The following is a 24,123-nucleotide window of genomic DNA, read 5'->3' on the forward strand; positions in this document are numbered from 1 at the left end:
AACGTTGCACCTTAGTAATTTCCTTTAAATAGAGCAACTCAAAAGTTATTATTGTACAAATTAGCGAAATTGTGAAATTTAAATTTGGCCCTAATTGATGGACTGCAGCCTAGAATAAGATAATGTCTACAAAAGTAAACATTGACACATTTTGTAATGCATGTAAATTTTGGGTTTTAAATAGGTAAGTATTGTGCAAATTTTGATACACTCCTAGTTGAGGTCGTATTCACGCTAACTATCTTTTTTCTCGATGACAAAATACCGTCAAACTGACGATGCGTTATGAAGCGCTATTTGGTCTTCAATCAAAGAAAATATTTAATCCAATGTAAAAAAAAAACCTGCAGCGATCTCAACGTTAATTTTCATCCTCATCTCAATAAAAAAGCGCTTATTTGGCCAATGATGATTTATATTAGATGGACACAAGACACGCTATTTTCAACAACTGTCGGTTTGCAAGTTATAGGCCAAATCTACTAAAATACTGGCTTTTATTGGTGTCGCTAGAAATGCCTCGGAACCAATAATTCAAAATCTTGATGTGCTGTTATTCATAGTCCGTTTAAACAATTTCAGCTACCACAGAGTTGGCTATTTTCAATAGAACATAATCATGGCTGCCTCTACCCAATCGAGCAGTGAACGGACTGTGCACACAAAAAAGCTCGTTGATACATACAAGCAACTGACTCAGGAGTGGAACAAAGAACAAAGTGATTTGGAGAAATGTGGCAAAATTTTAGATACATTAAAGGTGATGGCTTCAAATGGCAATCGCCTAAAATGATTGTACATACAATTTTTTATCATGTCATATGGGCTTGTTATCTCGGGTTACACGCCAATTGGTTTTGTTTAGCATTAATTAATTTTTAACGATACGTATCATGATTTTAGTTGGACCTTATCAAAATTAATTACTTGCCTATGCCAGAAACCCAAGTCACCAAACAAGAGTTGCTCATATCACGTAAGTACACACTAGATATATGAGTACTACTAGATGATGTTGTAGACTTTTTGTGCAATGTAGTTTACTATTAATGTGAACTTTTAAAGGTATGAGCTTCCAAAATTCAAACAATCATAAAAAGCAAGGTGATGTTGCGTGTGCGACTTATCTGTTTTATATGGGCAATAATCCAAAGCTTAAGAATTTTGGGCATAAGATAGTTTTTACTACCTTAAATTCTTTTAAATACCCAATTTATAGTGTCCTACCGTTGTTGGTTTCATTTGTATCAATAACACGAGTGAGATTTAGCCACCCAAATGTCTTTTGAAAAAAGCAATTTATGTTAAGCAATGCTGATATTGTAATGAGATTTTCAAAAGTTCTTTGAACGGTCCATAGGACAAGATAACATAGGACCTTATACGACACCTTATATAAAAGCCTTATATAAAACAATCTGCTAACACCACGTGATGCAGAAAAGTCTTCTTCTACATAGTCGCTAAGCCCCAATCCATTTGAAGCATTACTTTTCTTGTAACTTGCTAAAACATGCAAGCAGGCTTGGTGAAAGAAACATATATGGTTTTAGCAAGCCAGTTTATTGTATATGCATAACATTGTGCTTTATTGTTTACAAAGTGTTTTAATTATAGCTAAGAAAAGTGGTTAACATGTGATACTCAACTTTGGGTGACCAACTCTACATATTATGCGTTGCAAGCATATTTTACTGGGATCGTCTATAAACACATTGAAGAAGATATATATATTATTTAAATGAACAAAGGAGATATGAGTGGATGTTGTCACTGTTGTCACTTGCTAATCACACTTCCTTCATATGTGGGGCTGGCACGCTGACTGTTCATTGGTCAGCTAGCATAAAAAAGAATATGTGAGAGCACAAATATGACATCTCATCACTCACTAGCTGATAGGCTGTACACTTTAGCAAGTTACATTTGCACAAGAAAACTGTAGCTTCAAATCTCCTAAAGTTTGATGTTTGTACATAAAAAATTTTGCTGTGCAGCATGGTGATAACAGAAACTTTTACAACGTTGAGTAATTCTTTCAATTCTGAATGTGACTTGACTTCATTTAAGTTGATAAAGTTAAATGACGAGTTATTCCTTCAGCTTGATCTGTGACTTGTGAACATTGAAGTGATTTTTTATATTATTGGATTCATATTTTGAGCACAGATTTGCATGGAAAAGGATTAATTATTTAAGATAATTGAAGTTAAATCATTGTTGAAGGAGACTCGTTAGAGATCGGGGCACAATGGGCAATAGCTAAGCAAGACATTCCTTTGTTTGAGAGGTACATTGCCCAACTAAAGCCATATTACTTTGATTACAGGTAAGCGAACTTAAATCATATGAATGTATCCTTCAATTTATTTACATCTTGTTCATATCATATTCACTCGCAAGTAGTCCTATGGTTGTCAGGACACCATGGGTTGTTGCCAAAGGAATGTGTTGAGGCAATTATCAGGAATACCAAACTATCTCAGTTTAAATATTCAAGTGTAACCGTTTCAATTTTTTTTACTTTTCCACACAATGCGGGCATTTGTTTCTTATTACAAGTTTGCTCTTTCTCTCAACGAATATATAAAATAAAACAGATTGTTAAGTGCCATAATAAAGTATAATAAGGTACAATATATCAAGTCTAGTCTGATCAGGGCAAAAGATCTCAGTAGACTGTATATTTGGAGTCGTTTTACAGTATGAAAGACAACTCTCAATAAACCTCTTGCTGTAAGTGAATCTGTTCCCATGGACGAGTAATGCAACTAGCGGTTTGGGGTCGTGGCGTCACTTGGGGATGCGCGTGAGACCTTTTTCGCCCTGAGTGCAGCGAGAGCCTCCAGGCGTGGCGCTCCGGATGAATGGGTGGGCGAGTGCGAAGCGATTGATTGAATTAACATTATGTTATTGTTATGTCCTGCTACCCTACAAAATGAAAATATTCGATGGTTATAAAAATTCGCAATTTCGCGAACAGTCAATTCCGCGAATTATTAAATTCCGCGAATAATTAGTTCTATTTTTAGTCACAAGGGAGAATAACTCCTGCCTCAAATTAAAAAATAGCCATTAGGCATAAATAGTAAACGTAGCTGAGTTCTAAAACCTTTTTCAAATCATTGCCGGGGCTTTGAGCTAACCCCATTGCCAATGCATCACATTTCTTTACAAAATTATTCAAGGTTGTCACAAGATATGCAGAATGGCGTCATCGCCAAAATAGCCACTAGGCAGAAGTACTAAACGTAGCCGAGTTCCAAAACTTCTTTAAAATCATTGCCGGGTCTTTGAGTTTTATTGCCATTGCATCAAACTTCTTTACAAAATTATTCAAGGTTCTCACAAGTTATTCCGCATGGCTTCGTCATTGCAAAAATCTCTCCTACAGTCTTTTTACCTTGAAATCAACTCCATCAATCTCTAATACCGAAGTTGAGGACGATAATGATTTGTTTGGGGCCGGGGCATCTCTTGGGGATGCGCGTGAGACCTTTTACGCCCTGAGTGTAGCGAGAGTCACCAGGCGTAGCGCTCCGGATGAATGAGTTGGCAAGTGCGAGGCGATTGATTGCGAAGCGATTGAGTGCTAGTCGATTGATTGCGAGGTGATTGATTGCGAGTGCAATGCGATTGGTTGCGAGGCAATTGATTGTGAGACGATTGGTTGCGCGTGTGAGGCGATTGATTGCAAGGCCATTGATTGCCAGTGCGAAGCGATTGATTGCGAGGCGAGTGCAAGAGCGTGATTGTCAACTGCGAGGCAGGTAAAGACCAGTCGGCTGAGGCGGGGGCTCGGCGGCAAAAGTGCGCGATCATCAACTGCAAATATAGACGGGTATGAATGGATTCATGAATCTAGGCGCATGAATCTAGAATATTTACTAGATTTTACACGCATCTAGCTGTAAAACACATTGCAGATATCCATTGTTCAGATTTGCAGCTGTGATTCCTAATTTTAAACATTACACTATTTCAATTTTATTTTACATTGATAGGTTCAAATTGTCTATTACAATAAACCCCAGAGCTGCTTTCAAATCGCTTTTCTATGACTCAAATCAAATCCGGCAAACTACAAAGCAAATCCTCTGCCCTTGCCAGCAGATTCGAATCAAATCGAATCAGCCCTATAACGAATTCAAATCCCGAATCATTTGAGAATGATTTCAAATACTCTTTCAAATTGTTCGCTCAATTGTTGCATAGTATGATCAATCTACAGTATATAATGTAGCTGTATCCTGTAATCCTATCCATAGGATCTGAACCGGGTGGGAAGGGCAGGGGGTTTTCCCACCCGTCTTGAGTTTTATGGAAAAGAATAGTATAGCTGTGACTCTGTACCACTATCTGTATGCTAAATTTATCACTAGATTTGGTTTTGTTCTAAGTTCTACAAGGTATGTTAAAACATCATTGCAGAGCACATCATACCATTTTTTAACATTTGGTTTTATTACAATACTGTATTCATTTATGTCACTGCAAAACCTAACATCATTAATTACTCTTTAATCGTTAGGAATCCAAATATCGTATCGAATATCATGATTGTCGATATTTATTGCATATCACATCGAAATGCAAAAAACTCATATCGCACAGCTATAACTTACATACACTAGTTGCATTTTAGAAAAACTAGCTTGTACAAGTTTTCATATGTCAATGAGCTCTTGTGTGGCCTCATGGTGAAGCCACTTTTACCAAAAACCCGACATGACACGCGGTCCTTTTCTTTTTTCTGTAGAGGGAAAACCGCACGTACGCTTAGCCTCGGTATCAATGGTGCGCATTTCTTGCCAAAGTTTGGGCTAACTTCGTAAATGTCGTAAAAATATTTTGATCAGTTACAGAAAACAAGGCTATAGGTAGCGGTGTGGTTTGATATATTTTTCAAATCAAATCTTCAAACCAGCCTGAAACTTCGAATCAAGTTACTTCCCAAACTTATCGAATCAAATCACCAGTTGTGTCAAATCAGTACAATATGATTTGTTTCAAATATTGAAATCATCAAGATTTGAGAGCAGCTCTGATAAACTCTTTATAAGGAATAAACATGCAATGACTTATGTAGTCTTATAATGGTCACACAGTGTATATACATGTATAGTTTTATCTACTCGAACCAGGCGATACAGTTATGATTGCTGTAAGTCAAGGGTTGACACGCTATCTTTACTTTTAGTGAGGATCTCCCTCAGTCCACCTACAAGTTCCAATTACTTGGCTTGAATCTCTTAAGACTTCTTGCCCAAAATAAATTGGCAGAGTTTCACACAGTAAGTCTCTCGTGCCAGTTTGTACCAATGGAGCTAGCAAGAGATATTACATTATATTAATGATATGCCATATCTGCTGGAACCTGGTGCTCATAACATCTACTCATAATTCTGATCATTTTGTAAAATTGGACGTGGAGAAAGCTCATTGCCTCTCTTGCTCATGTTACAAAACCACAAATCGCTCGTATAATGTTACAAAGACTGTCACCAATGAAATGAACACAATGTTTTGTGTTTGGAACTTTGAATCGTCTTCTCTATAAAATGATTATTAATTTGAACTATTGTTATGGTAAGAATGTGTGTGTTATTTATTATCCGGGTATATTAACACTAGTAACAATTTAAAAAAACCACTCATATTGGTGGTGACCAAGCATCTTCTAAGGTTTCTGAGCATTTTGGAATAGTAGCATGTTATAGGATGTCATTGGTGTTCCTGAGGAGAGAAAATTCTATGGTCATTACACTCATGTTTTAAGATATTCATTGTATGCTACTTTGGACAAAGCTTACTTTCATCAGGCATATTCTTTCTATGAAGGTCTTGAGTGTTTTTATAGTGCAATAGTTTACAGTAGTGCTGGGCATGAGTACTTCTTGGCCTACGGGTTTAGACTCGTCCCCTTCTGTTCGAGTTGTTTGAGTATTGGGTATCTGGTAGTGCTTGGCACGAGTACTTTTTGGCCAACGGGTTTTTCGAGTATCAGGTTTGTTGACACGTGTTTTATGTCTAAAATTTCTAAACATCAGACATTTTTTAAATTTAACAATGCAATTATAATTTTATTCCATTTATTTATTGTTTCTTACTATTTTCTATTGACTGATGTTCGTGCTCGCAGCCTTAACCCTTTGAAGTTTGAACCCACCTGTCGGTTGTCAGGCATTGCGTAGGGTTTGTCACTTTACTCGACGGATCCGTGTAACAAAACCCAAACTTGCAAGTCAAAAAATGAACCCGCAAGATCGAAATGCTCAAAATCTCTATTACTCGAGACTTGAGAGAAGATAAATCCGTGAGTCCAATGAGTTTTATTACTCGTGCCCAGCACTAATTTACAGTGCTATATGTTGCTCTGGGTTGTTAGTGTATTTACTGGCTTATGCTGTATGTTAGTGTATTTACTGGCTTATGGTGTATGTATGCTTAAACTTCTAGTGCTGCAAGAGTGGTAGTAATTTGGTTTAATATATTCATAGGAACTGGAGTTGCTTGATGCGAAAGACATACATAGCAACATCTATATAAAGCACCCAGTGTCTCTGGAGCAACACTTGATGGAGGGTAGTTATCACAAGGTAGGGCTCACTTTCTGTATACCCTGGCATTTTTTGATAGAGATACGTGCATCTTATAGTATGCTCCGTGGGATTACTCCAACTATCGTATATACCACATGCATAAGTCAAATTTAAACGTTATAAATTTTATAAATGTTAAAGTCACTTCACAGAATACCAGTATTACATACAAATATCAGTGAAAACATGTTATATATTGTATCATATAGTATCTCATACAAATATCAGTGAAAACATGTTATATATTGTATCATATAGTATCTCATACAAATATCAGTGAAAACATGTTATATATTGTATCATATAGTATCTCATACAAATATCAGTGAAAACATGTTATATATTGTATCACATACAAATATCAGTGAAAACATGTTATATATTGTATTATATAGTACACTTACAAATGTCAGAGAAAACATGTTATATATTGTATCACATACAAATATCAGTGAAAACATGTTATATATTGTATCATATTGCATCACATACAAATATCATTGAAAACATGTTATATATTGTATCATATACAAATATCAGTGAAAACATGTTATATATTGTATCATATACAAATATCAGAGAAAACATGTTATATAATGTATCACATACAAATATCAGTGAAAATATGTTATATATTGTATCATATAGTATCACATACAAATATCAGTGAAAACATGTTATATATTGTATCATATAGTATCACATACAAATATCAGTGAAAACATGTTATATATTGTATCATACAGTATCACATTCAAATATCAGTGAAAACATGTTATATATTGTATCATATAGTATCACATACAAATATCAGTGAAAACATGTTATATATTGTATCATATAGTATCACATACAAATATCAGTGAAAACGTGTTATATATTGTATCATATAGTACCACATACAAATATCAGTGACATGTCATATATTGTATCATATAGTATCACATACAAATATCAGTGAAAATATGTTATATATTGTATCATATAGTATCTCATACAAATATCAGTGAAAACATGTTATATATTGTATCACATACAAATATCAGTGAAAACATGTTATATATTGTATCATATAGTATCACTTACAAATGTCAGAGAAAACATGTTATATATTGTATCACATACAAATATCAGTGAAAACATGTTATATATTGTATCATATTGCATCACATACAAATATCAGTGAAAACATGTTATATATTGTATCATATACAAATATCAGAGAAAACATGTTATATAATGTATCACATACAAATATCAGTGAAAATATGTTATATATTGTATCATATAGTATCACATACAAATATCAGTGAAAACATGTTATATATTGTATCATATAGTATCACATACAAATATCAGTGACAACATGTTATATATTGTATCATATAGTATCACATACAAATATCAGTGAAAATATGTTATATATTGCCTGTAAACAAGCTTACGATGGCTCAATCATAAAATGGTTAACATGGCAGCCGTCATTCTTGTTCTAATTGTTGATTTGCTGGCGAGTAATTTATTTGGTAAAACGTTAAGCCAAGTTTTATAATTGTAAATTCCGAATGAAATCTAATGCACATACATTTAAACAGACCTTGATCTATAGATACTGCTGATGCGTGTACATTTAAACAGACCTTGATTTATAGATATTGCTGATGTGTGTACATTTAAACAGACCTTGATCTATAGATACCGCTGATGGGTGTACATTTAAACAGACCTTGATCTATAGATATTGCTGATGTGTGTACATTTAAACAGGCATTAATCTATAGATGCTGCTGATAGATGTACATTTAAACAGACCTTGATCTATAGATATTGCTGATGGATATGCATTGAAATAGACCTTGATCTATAGATACCACTTGTCACCACCCGATTGCATTCTTTTTTGTTTACAAGCTCCAGTGTAGCGATGCGTGATTGAGAACAGGCAATACTTAACTTGGGTTGTGTCATACAGTCATTGCACAAAGAATACCATAAGCATGTCATCCCAAACTTTGTTGCAAACATATGTATTAGTTTTCATTGTTATATTGTGTAAAAAAACTTCAAATTTTGAAAATTATATCTTTTATTCCAGAATTGCATAATTTTATATAATTATTCCAGAATATTCTAGATTAGCAGTGTTGGCTTATATATAAGTAATATTTATAAAAAATGCAATTGTTGCCTTATAAGTACCTAAAGACTACACATGAGATAGGCGTGTACATGAGAATATACAATATACAGTATGTTAATATAGTAATATATATTTGGGAGTTGTCACACCTCGGCATTAATTTCATCCAGGAAAGCTGGTCACCACTGTTGTCTTTACTCCGGATTTACTGTTAAACTCTCCCAGCAATCTGCATAATCATAAAAATTGATTTAGTTTTTAATTGGTCTGCTTAAGCGCTGGCCTTTCTGCACAGTCTTGTTGCTAGTATTCAGAAGTAAACCTTTCTGAATATTCTCAACTAGCAATATTTTTCTTTGTTTGAAAATTACGAAAAAAGAACCTTTGTGTAAAACTTGCTGTAGTAAATTTATTATCATTAAATGTTTATTCCAATTTTACCAAGGCTCTAATGCTGTTATAATTTGGGTGATTAGCTCATGCAAGCTGCTATCAATGTCCAATCGCTAATAAAATCAATAAGTTATAATATGGAAACTTTCATTAAATTTTCTAGTCATTGCTGTTTTTTGTTTGATTTCTCCTATGTTGGTAAGCTGAGCAAAATTTACCTGCATTCAAACCTTATTTCAGAAGTTCTCGTATTGACCTGGCTTGTCCAAATAACAAGGGGAATGCTGACATGTCTTCTTTCTTAAGCGAGTAGGACTTGAAAAATATTCTAAAAACTTCAGAATGTTTAGTCCTAGTCTTAGGCATTTATTGTAAGTGATCAGTGTCTATATGTAAGAATAGGAGCCAGATATAACCAAATGCTATTTTTGATTTTACATACTAGAAATGAGGCTAAGTCCATGAACTATTCCATGAACTAGGGACTACATACAATGTAATCCAGCAACAATTTACCCTCTAGTCTCTCTAGTTTCAAACAGACTTCTTAAATAGTTTTAACTGTTCCTTTGGTTGGTCTGTCATCTCTGTCATTCATGCTCAGAATCCAGCTAGAAAAACTACGAGAGTTACATAACAGTTGTTTAAACTAACATAACATAAAAACTAACATAACATAAAAACTAGCATAACAACGTAAAGTGGTTTATAGAAGCCATAGCCTTCATTAAGAAAGTTAGTATGTTCATTTGGTAAGATTCCCTCGGGTTCTCTCTGTGGAAAGGTAGAAAGTTTGAAAGGAAAATAATGCATAAACATATGGACTCTGTTTTTAAAGATCGGGGAAAAGTCTATATTAACCAAAGTTCCAACAGTAAATACTATATAATAATGGTAAATGATGATGGTAATGATTTTGTTGATGGTATGACTTGATGGTCACCGCTAGATACATCAGGATATTCAACTAGTTCACCAAGTTCCACACTTACTCCACAATAGGCTTCCTTTTAGTTCTGGCAGCACAAGCAATAAATAGCACAGAAACTGTGGTCAATATTTATTATTTAATTATAAATGGTGGTTTATTAACGATACAAACAAATTGACCCAGAATATTATGTATTAGCATTACATGACCATGTAGATATGGCAATAACATCGACACAAATCGATACACGCAGCTATACCTTACGTCAAAGTCAAGCAAGACCTATGCGCACGCACAAGTGCAACGCTATTGATCGTTGAGGTCATTTCCATGGCACAAAGATGGTGCATCACATGGGTGTTTCGCTTACAAACAACGACCTTAAATAAGAGTGACAAGGCTGTTCCATGATGGCACTGCAGAGCCGTATGGGGGTGTGTCACTACTGCAGAGCCGTATGGGGGTGTGTCACAACTGCAGAGCTGTATGGGGGTGTGTCACTACTGCAGAGCTGTATGGGGGTGTGTCACTACGCTATCATTGTATGGAAACTTAGCAATTATTTATCAAACACCAGTGTGGGATGATATGTTGTTTTTTCTGCATGATAATGTGAATCATTGTTACTGGACTGTTATTGTTACGGTTATTGTTACTTCATGTTACTGGACTTTGATGATCTCTCAAAGGGCAATTCGTCGCAAATAAGTGTTGTCTATCAGATAACCGGAGTTGTCTTACTGTTATATAGTGAAATAGGATAACTTCACGTAAGCGCTATCAAAACTGGTGCGTCCTTATTGTTTTTGCCTGCAATAATTTTTGGCTTTTACTGCATTCCTCCTACTAATAATATTTTTATTCCTTTTGTTTTCAGGTGTTTGTAGCTCGAGAAAACGTGCCAGCTAGGTCTTACACCTTCTTTATGAATATCCTTTTGGATACCATCAGGTGCGCCTGCTCTTTCTCTCATTTTATAAAACTGCATAACATCATAAATTCATCTCATCATTTATACTGAAGTGATCATAATCTGCTTGCTAATATTAGACTTGGCTTCACACTGCATGCACAAAGTTTAAGGAAGTAGTACTCCCAGTTGTGTCGTAACTGTTTTGTCTGTTGTCGGTTTTGCTTTTGCTTTGCATCAACGTAATGGACTCAGCTCATCGTTTAACATTCTGTATACAGTGACCATTCTATATACGGTGACCATTCTATATACGGTGACCATTCTATATACGGTGACCATTCTATATACAGTGACCATTCTGTATACAATGACCATTCTATATACAGTGACCATTCTATATATCAAAGCCAGCTGCTAATGTGGTCATGTAGATAGTGATATGGTAGCATCAGCGATGTTAGAAGCTGATGTGTGTCTGTCACTTTATCTACAGCATAGCTACAGTGCTTAAACAGTGGCACTTCTGCTTACAAAAATTATTGGTTCTGGAGATTGTTTCAAAAGGAAAATTAAGTAAAAGCGCTTTTACAATATAAATTTTGTAATCAATCCCTCTCGTTCTAAACCCCTTAAAAATTGAACACAAGTTTTTCATAAATTACAAAAATGCATCAAAACATGTTACAAAAGCATGTTAGAATTAAATTACTGCACACTTAACATGAAAAGAAGAGTTGTACATAATGAAGAATTAAGTGTATTGGTAATTTTGTTGTTTCTTTTTTGCTTTAATATTTCTTTTGTTTTAGCTGCTATTGTTGTCACCTCACGTCTTCTTTGGTTGTGGTTCACTCTCGCCACCGGCTTTTGTCTAACAATTTGCAAAGAACTGAACCAAAGTCGTTTGCTTCTGTCAGCTTTTAACTATCTGTCAAGAATATGAAGGACACACATCATCGTAGTTAGTGATAGCCCAAACAGTGAACACTTTTTTGATATATTTTTTCAACAAATTCCAAAACTTCATAGAATTTTTCTAAAATATATTTTATTCATACTGTCAGAGTAATGACTGCCTCTTCTTCATATTTACTGAACCCCGTTTGCACTGCTGTTTGTTGCACCACTTCCAACACCCTCAGTACCTTCGTCGAAAGCCTCTGATGCTCCTGAGTTAGTGTTTACATTTGGTATACTCTAGGAGCTGTGAGCAGATGTGCGTATTTTGAAATTTTCACTTTTCATAATCCGAAGTTTCTTTTGTAACAATAGGAAATATTTTTCCTATTTTCAAGTAGAGATACCGCTGTATCGTGTTTATTTGAAGGACTATGAGCTGGAAAGTACAATCACGTTATGAGTTAATGCTGTTCCTACCTTACATTGATAACCACTACTCTGACTCTAACCACTAAACAGTTATTAATGCAAAAACTGCAATTTTCATTTGTGCTGATGCGTAATTTCGAAGTCGTTTTACCTTACTAAAGCTGTAAACAACTTCTACATTTTACACATGTATCGTAAGTCCTCATGCTCAAGCCGCGCGGCTTGTGTTCACAAACAGATGACTCACGAAGGAAAAATAATCATCCAACTAGCCGTCTGTGGTATCTAGCCGTCGTTACCAACAAGTAGGACGAGTAGGTCGCCAAAACCTCATATATAAAAGTGTATCATGAATGCGATTTATGGTTATAGCACGGGAGCTGAGCGGAGACTGCATTTATCGATAAGCCGCCCTGACCCCCACGTAAGTTTTAAAAGAATGGCCTTAAGCCGCGGTCTATGACCTTGAACCAGAAGCCGCGCCCAACGACAAGCCACGCTGCTTGGGTATGAGGACTTGCGGTATTTATTAATGTATAGTTGCCATATTCAGACGAAGTTACTTGTAGTTAACAATTGATTGCATTCACTGATATTACATCTGTTTCGTTGTTGTAATATTCAAGTGTCAGGTTTTATAATACGGCAGGGAGTTTCATTACAGTATTTGTATGTCTGGTTATTTCCAGAACCGTTCATGAGATTTTAAAAAGTTTTGCGATTGTAGTTTTAAATGAGCATTAAAATTGAGAGCAGCACTTGTATAATTCATTATATAAAAACTAATCAATTTTAAATAGATTTCTACTTAAAATGTCTGCTATTTAAATCAATCAACAGGTGAGTTGAACAATAGCAATTAGTTCACATCATTACATTTTAGAAAATACCTATAAGCATGGAAGTACGAAAGGTCAGATTCATTCAGAATTGTTTGAAAAAAGTACAACTACTCCAAAATATTTATATTGTATCGTATGATTAGCTATGCCCATGTATAGATGACAGGGTAATATGGTCTGGTGGTGTTGTGTAGGGATGAAATAGCATCATGCGCAGAGAAGGCATACGAGAGAATTGCATTCAATGAGGCAGCCAGGATTCTCTTCTTCGACTCTAACAAACCAATGAAAATATTTGCTGCGCAGGTGAGTAGCAGCTACCCAATATTCACATCTTCACATGTATGTTTATAATACATTTAGTATACACTATACAGTGCACCCCTGGGTTACAAGTACCATGTTATACGGTTTTTTCGTCTTACGGTGCAAAACAAGATGTTTGTTTCCCGTGCCATATGACATACAACATCAACGACAAAAATTTCTGAAATTCCAATTTGGCAGTCGGAATAATGAATATGATGACATGCTATTCACCGAAATCCCCATCACTTCGTCTGAAAGATATACGATGCTCTTTCTCTCAGTTCAACGCTATTCGATGTAAGTTATAGTGAAAACGAAACCAGATTCAGATAGGGGATAAAACTGTGGACGATGATAAAATAAAAGTTTAGTTTAGCAAAATACATACTAAAAAACTCACATTACAGGTATTTGATATGAAAAGATTCACCATGTCTTACTCTGCTGTGTTGTAGGTGCCAAATATGTGGAAATGTGATTACAAGCTCTTAAAAGCTCAAAAACGAACAGTTAATCGCAGCCACATGAGACCGTCGTAGTTTGGATTCTCTTTCCAAAACGGCGCAAATGTGATGTAGCTGTGTTAGATGGTTTCTGTTTACACTTTCATGAAACCTTATTCGTCGAAATATTTCACAAATATACTTCACGCATTCAATAAAACCATGTCTATTGTTCTTACGCGTCTGTTTTATCGTCATTGTAATGCTGTCATTTTTAGCAGTGATATCTTATAACTTACCGTAAAAATACGTTTAATTTTTAGCCTTAGCTTGAAGGAGTACATACTATTTTCTGATAATCATGACGAGCCTGTTGGTCATTTGGGATAATCGAAAGTGCTGCAGAAATTATTTGCGAAGTATTGGGTCACATGATCAGATTATGACTTGTCGATTAGACCAAACCCAAACAAAACTGTAAAGTAGCGAGCATCTATATTTGATACGGGGTCTTCGGTAAAACCCGAAGTGTTTGTCATAAACTAGTGCTACGACAAGTTGTATATTGAGCTTTTTATTGCCCTTTCAATTCACGGGAGAACATCACGTGACAAGACGATAACCAAATTTTATGACTACGTCAGAGAAATAAAGAGATTCCAATTTACGGCGGCTTTTCGTTTTTGAGCTTTTAAGAGCTTGTAATCACATTTCCACATATGTGGCACCTACAACACAACAGAGTAAGACATGGTGAATCTTTTGATACCAAATAACTGTAATGCGAATTTTGTTGCAAGTCAACGTTTAACATTAAGTGTGTCTTTAGCAAGCTAAATTGATTTAAGTTAAATTCAAAGTATATGTTATATGTCTGTCTCAAAAGTAAAAACTCCTTACATTTCGTACTGTACGTAGTACATTGTAATGTTACATTTTGTTGCAGACCATAATGACTAAATACAGTTAAGTTACTGTAGGTAACTGTAGTTACTAAGGTTAACATACAATTTAGTAACTAATTTTTGATATATATACATATGTACGTATATGAAATTTTGATGCTTTTCACCAGGGGGTGTTTGCATTAGATAATTATGTTGGGTTTTTACACCCCTCGATACGACATTTTCCCCTTGCGATGCCAACACCAGAACGAATTAATGTCGAATGGCGGGGTGCACTGTATGTTGTTTGGTTTCTTCGTTACATCTGAGGCGCTTATGAGATCAAACAGAAATGAAGTACACCTGAATACCAAATACATAAAAATTGCCTAATTGCGAAGATCTTCCCAAACTCCCCTTTGGCCATTCATATAGGAGAAAGACTAGACTGAACTCTTTAATTTAACGACTGTACAGTCATTGTGGTATTATTGGTTTGTATTGACATCATTTCTGTTTTTTCTGGTCATTTTCACTTGGTATCGAGTCCATGATTACGGTAAATTTACGTTAAATTAAAGGGAGCACACAATTTCCAAGTCAATTTAAATTAATTTTTTAGTTTTATTGTAGACATCAAGGTCTATAACAAAACAGGTCTATACTGCATCGAAAAAAAAACAAAATATTGTATGTCTAAAATGAAGTAAGACAAATATATCTCTATTATAACAAGAGCAGTGTCTGTCTGTCCATCTGTCCATCCATCGCCAGAGTTAGAGCTTATAATAAATGATTGCTTTCAACAAGACCTCGACTCGCTACATTCATCTAGTAACATTCTAACACCTGCACCTATCGATCACCTTTAGCTATTTCACAATAATTGTGCAGCTAGTTATTCTCTTTGCTCTGTGCTACACACCTAATGGTCTCTCATTGCACGCTTGGCTGTTGGGGTGCTAGTATATATAATAGAGATACACACTAGGGTGTTGGGGTGCTAGTATATATAATAGAGATACACACTTGGGTGTTAGGGTACTAGTATACATAATAGAGATACACACTTGGCTGTTGGGGTACTAGTATACATAATAACGATACACACTTGGCTGTTGGGGTACTAGTATATATAATAGAGATACACACTTGGCTGTTGGGGTACTAGTATATATACAGTGGTGATACAAATTATGGAACCGCCTCTAATTTTTGTTACATAGAAATGAATTCTGAGTTGTGTTTGTTTTTTCTACAATCAAAATTTTACATAACTATAAAAAATTATAGATCATTTGAATCGTCACAATGTTGGCTTTCTGATAAACTTAAATTAAAACCACATTGTATTTTCTATAAAAATATTATTAGAGATTTCCTGAAAGCTGTCAGAGAGTTTCTGTACAGTTGTCATTTCTATTAAATAGTGTCTGACCAAAAGTCATAAAATAACATATTTATTTTCTTTGAAATAGCTCTTATTGTGAATTAACTTAAAGACAAGGTTTAGTAGCTTTGAAAAGAGCTGTTTTGGTCCTTAAGATGATCAATACTTGGTTGGCCGGCCTTTGTTGTCAACCACTGCTCGGCCGCGCCTGGGCATACTATCTGTTAGCGTCTGAAGCTCTTCAGGTGTAGCTATTCGATGCCAGGATCGCAAAATAAGCTCCATCAATCTTCTTTTATTTGTTGGTTTGTCTTTAGTCACGAGATTGCCTATTCGGCTCCACCAATTTTCAATTGGGGTAAGGTCTGAGTGACTGAGAAGGCCAAGTCAGAGTGTTAACGTTATTGTCAGCAAACCACTTCTTTACTCTACTGGCTGTATGGCATGGAGCATTATCTTGCTGAAACAGCTATTCTCTATGAAACAGACTTCTAGCAGATGGTATCATCACACTTTGTAGTACTCCTATGTTTTTCTGCATTCATCATACCATCAACAAAATGTAATCTACCAGGACCAGCAGCCTAGAAACAACCCCACATCATTACTGAGGTGGGATGCTTTATCGTAGGTAAAATACATTCTGGTTTAAACTCTTCACCAGGTCTCCTTCTTACATAATTGTTGCCAGAGTGATTTTGAACAGTAAATGTGCTCTCATTGCTGAATAATACTGCTCTCCAGTCTTCTGGTGACCAATTCACATGATCTTTTGCCCATTGTAGACGAGCCTTTTTTTGCCGAGATGATAATATAGGTTTTCTACGAGCTTTACAGCCTCGTAAGCCATTATCTCGCAATGATTTGCAAACAGTTGATGGTGATAACTCTGTACCTGTTGATTCGTTTAACTCACTCGCTAACAGAGGACTGGTTAGATGTCTATCAACCAAAGAAAGTCTCACTAGGTGTCTGGTCACTCGATCTGTTGCTAGCTTTTTTCTTCCCCTACCAGCCCTTTTTTAACTTGACCAGGTTCTTTCCATCTGCAGATTGTTGTAAATACAACTTTCTTAGAGCAATCTGCCTCCCTTGCAATTTCCCTCTGCGATTTCCCTTGCTGATGATGGTGAATTATTACAGCACGCTTTTCTTTTGTGAGATGTTGAGGCATGATGATGAAGTTATTAGAATGACTTTTACTGAGAGCAGAAGGACTTATCAATACTATTTGGGGTACATTGCGTAATGCACAACGTCTCACTCAATGCAATTGTTGTCTTAGATGATTGTTAAACTGAGCAGATCAAAGAATTTGGAAATTCTAGACATCATTCACCAGACTACTGTTTTTGAAAAAAGTGACTTGTTATGAGACACCCTGACTAGTTGCACTTTTAACAGCACTAGCGATGGAATTATGTTTTGATGCAAAAAAAATTAAACAATGCTGCAGCTGATAAAATTCCCTTTCTAATGGTATATAACTTTTCATATCTGGACTGAATATAACTAATATGAGAGCCATTATAGTGCATTACTTACTAAAACTCAAAGGCGGTTCCATAATTTGTATCACCACTGTAATAGAGATACACACTTGGCTGTTGGGGTACTAGTATATATAATAGAGATGCACACTTGGCTGTTGGGGTATTAGTATATATAATAGAGATACACACTTGGCTGTTGGGGTACTAGTATATATAATAGAGATACATACACACTAGGGTGTTTGGGTACTAGTATATATAATAGAGATACTTTTATATGCCGTTTTCTGTCTCAAGTGCAGCGAGAGAAAAATAGTATTTTAAAGGCTAAGTATTAGATTCTCGTTATTCAAATCAAATTTGAAGACTTGCACAGACTTGACGCTTTACGTTATATGGAATTCTTTACATAATATAAAGCAAAACCTTTACATGAATTATCTGCATTAAGTGGAATTTTTGTAAAGGGAGGTTTACCATATTGGAGTTTTCACTGCGTGTGCCATATTATACTCTATATAGCGTAAAAAGTACCGTGCAGGATGAATTTATTCGCGGAGTTATATTTCGCGAAAATTGAAATTTCATGCATATTTGCGGATTAATTTATTCGCGGCTGAAAACGATCACTCTCTAGGAAGAGTTAACTCTATTGCAGATAGCAATAGAGTTAACCATACGCATGCGCACATTGCGTGTTTCGGTTTCTATTTAGCTTACAACTACGAGTCGATCGTGCTAAGCTATAATTTTTTTGCTGCGTTCAGAAGTTTTCACGAATACTCATCGATTTTGAGGCCTTTGATGAACCAACAATTTGTGGTAAGTAATGAGTTTTTTCAAAACCATTTACTAAATTAGTTGAATTTTACTTTGGTTCTTCGGTAAAACGCAATATTTATTTTTTCCATCCCTACCGCTACGTTATTGGTTTTAGTGTGAGAGAGAGAGAGATCTTTCATCATACACGGAACCAAAATGACTGCAAGGGTGGTAGATGTCATTCTTAGAAGATCACCAATCATTCAGGAAGATCTTGAAAATGAGGTAGAAGTGACTGCAGCTGCTAACGAGGAGAATATACATGTTTTAAAAACGGAACAAAAACGCCTTTACGAGCAAAAATCTTTGGCCAACCGGCAAAACTTTGCAATAGTAAGCCATGAGGAGAGTTCTGATGATAACTTCCTTACCAGTCATGTATTAGCGAGAGAATCGCCTTTAACATCTACCCAAGACAGTGACAGCGACAGAGCTGCTATTACCAAAATAATTAAGCAGAGAGCACCATTACACGCTAGTATTCACTTATCAAGAGTACCGGTTTAATTTTATTGCTAGACAACCGCCATATGGACTAAACTGTTTATATTTACTCCATTCATCGTTTGTAAAATTTTATTTGTATTTGAAATATTTTATTTGTACACTCAAGTTTGTAATAAATTATAATATATCTATACATGAAATAAAATATATAATTTAACCATGTTTGCTGCAGCGATATCAAGGAGTTGTTGTTGATAAAGGTGTCTAGGTTGACTGGTTGCTTCTCTGCCAATATTCCTGCCTTGATGAATATTACTACTTGTCTCTAGTTTTTGTAATCGGAGAAGGTTGTTTCATTCTCAATCTGCAGTAAACACGAAAAAGAAAAAATATTAATAAGTGGTAAGGAAGTACAAAAACAATAGCTGAAGTATTTGATGAAAGCGATCAGCTTTTAAACAAAAGAATAACTAATGCAGTTAAATATGGAAAAACGTATCTTCACTGCAAATCAAATACATACCATAATGTCCAGATCAGAATTATGATCATCCTCAACTTCGGTATTAGAGATTGATGGAGTTGATTTCAATGTAAAAAGACTAGGAGAGATTTTTTTGCAGGACGAACCCATGCCCAATAACTTGTGAAAACCTTGAATAATTTTGTAAAGTTTGATGCAATGGCAATAAAACTCGAAGCCCGGCGATGATTTTAAAGTTTTGGAACTCGGCTACGTTTAGTACTTCTGCCTAGTGGCTATTTTTGCGATGACGCCATTCTGCATATCTTGTGACAACCTTGAATAATTTGGTAAAGAAATGTGATGCATTGGCAATGGTGTTAACTCAAAGCCCAGGCAATGATTTTAAAAATGTTTTGAAACTCAACTACGTTTAGTATTTATATTAAAAACCAGCCTAGCGGCTAGTTTTTAATTTGATGCAGTAGTTATTCTCCCTTGTGATTAAAAATAGAACTCATTATTCACGGAATTTTATAATTCGCGGAGATGACTGTTCGCGAAATCGCGATATAACCAACGAATACTTTCATCCTGTACGGTATACTACGTGGACGCCACCTTCATTTGAACGTCACCATTATTTGAACGCCACCTCTAATAAAACGTCTCTATATGAGGAGGGTTGGAAAATATAGCACCACTCTTTAATTGAACGCCACTTCTATTAAACCGCCATTTTGACATTCTTTGATCTTTACGAACATATAGTAGAAGGTGATCAGCAGAAAAGTGTTCACAAAATGATACTAATAATGACTCGATTACATCAATAACAATTAATTCGTTCGTTGTTGCTGTAGTGGTTGCCATGGTTTTAGTAACGATGTACTTGAGAAGATCGATCATCACAATAATTAAAACTACACTATGATTCGAAGTTACTAAGGTCTAAAGATTCTTCTCTGTCTTTAGATTCGTTCATAATGTGATTTACTATCTGACCTATTGTAGGCTTTGAAGCGGTTTGATGGATGATGAGACAACTCTTCAGAAACGCCGTACGATAAAATAAGAGCCATTATTACGTCGTATTTAAGTCCGTTTTCTAACTCCAAAGCTTTACGGTTTTTCTTTAAAACTTTGAAAACGACACCATCGAAATAATTAAAAGCTGTATCCGGCTTATTTATTACTCAAAGTAGCTCCTTGTTTAATTTGATCTGATACTTCTACGTATATGAACAACGGTTTGCCAAAGTGCTGAGGCCAATGGCATTAGTGTCGCTAAGCTCAAAGGAGAGTGCAACGTCTAAGTGACATTCGCATCGCTTCACTCGTGAAAAGGTTAAATTTATCTTCCCAAAATTCTGATGAACTAGTCGTAAAATGCAGCACCACCCTCTATTTGAACACCACCTCTCAGAGATGGCCACTCTAGGAGAAGGGTAGAAAAATCCTGCGCCATGGCATTCAAATGGAGGTGTTAGGGTAATTGTTATACGCTGTCATAAGTATATTTGTTCTGTCGATCACATCACACTGTATATCATTAGAAGCCACAGATTATGAGCCTTTCGAGGGCTGAACGCTTTTGGCTATTGACTGTAGCTCTAGCCATTTACAAATATTTTATGTAAAAACTTCAGTGGGGTTTCCATAGCGAATACAAAAGCACGCTTAAATTTCTTATCTATGTGTACCTAAAAAGTTGGTTCACTAGCAATAATTAAATTGGTTTGCTTTTCATGCTTGATATTGAGTCTATCTATGGAAATTGCAAAATTAAATAGTGGAGCAGTTATACACATAGCCAGTCACATACTGTCAGATACATGGTAATAATATAGTAATGACGTAGTGATAATGTAGTGACCACGTCGTGGCAACGTAGTTATAACGTAGTGACGTTGTAGTGATAATGTAATGATAACGTAATGACAATGTAGTGCTAACGCGGTGATAGCAATGACATTATTTGTCCTGTAACCTATTGTCACAACCAGCATGGACTTTGTGAGTGTCACACCTTCTTTAAATATTTGATCAACTTTATGAGTTGGTCATTCACATCGCTCATGAAAGACTTTAGTTCTTGATTAAAATCATTATTCTTTGCAGAAAGGCTGGGTGGTGACCTCTGACAACCATTTTGTCTTCAAACAAAAGGATCACAAAGTTCTTGAGCCAATCAACTCACTTGATTTAGCCCAGCGAGCAATCGACTACGCGCGAGAACTTGAAATGATAATATGAGTTGTATAACATTGTAGTGAGGCAGCTTTTACTGTAATACATTCTCATCTGTTTTGTTGCCCTTCAGTTGTTGAATTAGTAAAGTTTGGAAAACAAATCAATATTAGAGTTGTCTCCTCAGTGTGTTTATCTACTTGTTCAAATGGTTTTGTTGTGGACTGCAGTGGCTGTCCCTCTTGTTGGTGCTAGCAGTAACTGCACTTATCTTGCAGTAGAGGATTGTCATTGAGCTGGCTGTTGCTTCCCCCATTGATGTTCATCTGTTTAATTTCAAATTTAGGTTGAATGTCAATGCTATACACTAGTCCTATCATCTGTAGTTACTAGTATACTTTAGCAGAAGTCAGTAGTAGATAGTAATATGGGTAGCTAGTACTACTTGGTACTAACAGTATGTGATAGCAGTATAAGCACCTTTGTACACTTATATATAATACAAGAGCATGTGTACACTTATAGGTTGTATAAGCACATGTATATATTTATAGGCTGTATAAGCACATGTGTACACTCACAAAAGGGGTAAACTGGTTTTGCTAAATAGAGCACATATCTACAGGTATACTAGGCATTGTCTGGTCTAACATGGCTATTGTAGCATTTAACCATAGTATTTACCTTCACATGTGTAACTTATGTCAGCATGGCACTTAGCACAGGATTCAAACTCATGACAGTCGGCTTAGCAGGCGGAACATATACGCCTGGATTAATCGTACACCTTCCAGCGTATCAGAATAATTGTATACATACTTATTCTCTGTGCTTTATCGGCACACCTTACCATCTCTCTCAGCACATCTGACCATCTCTCACAGCACACCTGACCATCTCTCACAGCACACTAGACTACTAGTATACATAATTGGTGTCACATTCATTTTCCTCCCAGCGTTGACTTTCTTGCACCCGCGTAGTTGTTCTGCCATTTTAAGTAGTTCTGAAAAAGTTCGTAAAAAAGTGATTCAATTTGTATTGGGATGGACGTTTCAGCATACCAGCTATGTATATGTTAGGCATGGCCAAGGTTAGTTTGCAAATGTCTACGCAAAGAAACTCAGTTCAACTTTAGCAGGCATCTTGTTTGAATAGTTACTGTACTTGTCTGTTGGAGAGGAAATATGGACATTGTTAAGAAACAGTTAAAATCAACAAATTTGTATAAAATCATTTGCTTGCCATGGGATAAGCCATTGTAATCACATTATTGTGTTTTGCATGTCTGTTGGTATGTTCATTAATTCAGTAGTGTTGAGGTTTTTCTCGCTTGTGCCAATCGTGATAGTAACAGTCCTTACTGGGTGGACAATTTCTACCTACAACCTTTTCATTATCTTACCACATTCATTTGAAGAAAAGCGATTCAATGTATTACATGAAAGTTTGTTATTTATTGTCACTCTATAGATTTCTAATCCCTGCTTTTTGATGTGACCCTTTAATACACATGAAACACTTGCCGGACCTTGTCGCTATTCTAGCAATTGTTCTAAAGGAAACATTCTATTCTGTGTTACATAAACAGAGAGTCAAGTTGTGAAGGATTGGCCTATATCGTCTGTTGTGTTTGGGACGCAAATTTTGAGGCGTATTGATCCGCTGAGCAACAGTTGTTAGCAAACCTTTCACAGACTTGTTGTTATAACAAGTCATTTGTATGGGTCAGTGTGCTAATTACTACAGCGGCTGCACTTTCTAGTGCCGGCGTCTCTATATGCTACGGATTGTTTCTGCCAAAATAATCTCCACCTCAAGGTATGTTTTGAAATTCTACTGAATATAAGATGCAGATACAATATATGTACATTTGTAAATATGTACTAATGTTTTTTCCAGCAAGTTACATCAGTGTTGAGTTGTACGCTGAATCAATGGCCAGTCAAGCACGAGGAATTGTATGACATTCTCTAAGTGGATTTTACTGGTCATCGAATATACCTAATTATGAATGATTCTGATGAATTAGACATATTGGTTTGTTTGAAAGTATTTTTATTTCACACTTTCCACTTTCTTTCCTATTCTTCTTCTAGTTACTGTGCGCTGTAAGTTATTGGATTATTTGTCTAGACTGAATTAGTTCACAGTCAATCAGAAATTTTTTTAATCATTTTTGAAGAAGCAGATGGTGTACCTGTAAAACACGAATGGTTCCAGGTGATGCTACTTGTAGGTGTGTGAAGTAGATTCTGTTGACAATTCTTTTACAGGCAGTAGGTATGTTAATGCATTTGCTGACACAGAAACTTACCAATAAAAAAGCAAAAAGAAAGTCTGAAGTTGATGTCTGTCAAAGACATTGCATAAAATCTAGGGCTTCTACTGCATGAGATCTCAACAGTAGAGTCTGGTGCAGTCAGTTAACCTCATCACTTTAGTAAAATCAGCCATGCAGATATCTCGAGTCCAATTTGCAGCGGCTTGTTACTATCAAAGACTGTAGTTACTAGAACATTTTGCAGA

General features: G+C 35.7%; 1 protein-coding gene across 1 annotated transcript; it reads left to right on the plus strand.

The window, feature by feature from the left end:
- Positions 1 to 607: 607 nt before the first annotated feature.
- LOC137386866 (26S proteasome non-ATPase regulatory subunit 8-like) lies at positions 608 to 21,757 on the plus strand. The gene is made up of 8 exons (XM_068073050.1): positions 608 to 760; positions 904 to 976; positions 2,227 to 2,329; positions 5,201 to 5,294; positions 6,501 to 6,599; positions 10,944 to 11,017; positions 13,345 to 13,456; positions 21,526 to 21,757. The coding sequence occupies exons 1-8, from the start codon at positions 620 to 622 to the stop codon at positions 21,658 to 21,660; spliced, it is 831 nt and encodes a 276-aa protein (XP_067929151.1). The 5' UTR covers positions 608 to 619; the 3' UTR covers positions 21,661 to 21,757.
- The last annotated feature ends 2,366 nt before the right edge of the window (positions 21,758 to 24,123 follow it).

Source organism: Watersipora subatra, chromosome 2, assembly GCF_963576615.1.
Source record: "Watersipora subatra chromosome 2, tzWatSuba1.1, whole genome shotgun sequence".
In the NCBI taxonomy this organism is placed as follows: domain Eukaryota; kingdom Metazoa; phylum Bryozoa; class Gymnolaemata; order Cheilostomatida; family Watersiporidae; genus Watersipora; species Watersipora subatra.

Coding starts and splice junctions, on each gene's coding strand:
- LOC137386866 (XM_068073050.1), top strand. CDS start 620: ATGGCTGCCTCTACCCAATCGAGCAGTGAACGGACTGTGCACACAAAA. Junction 977..2,226: donor ACAAGAGTTGCTCATATCAC/GTAAGTACACAC, acceptor TCATTGTTGAAG/GAGACTCGTTAGAGATCGGG. Junction 2,330..5,200: donor CCATATTACTTTGATTACAG/GTAAGCGAACTT, acceptor CTTTACTTTTAG/TGAGGATCTCCCTCAGTCCA.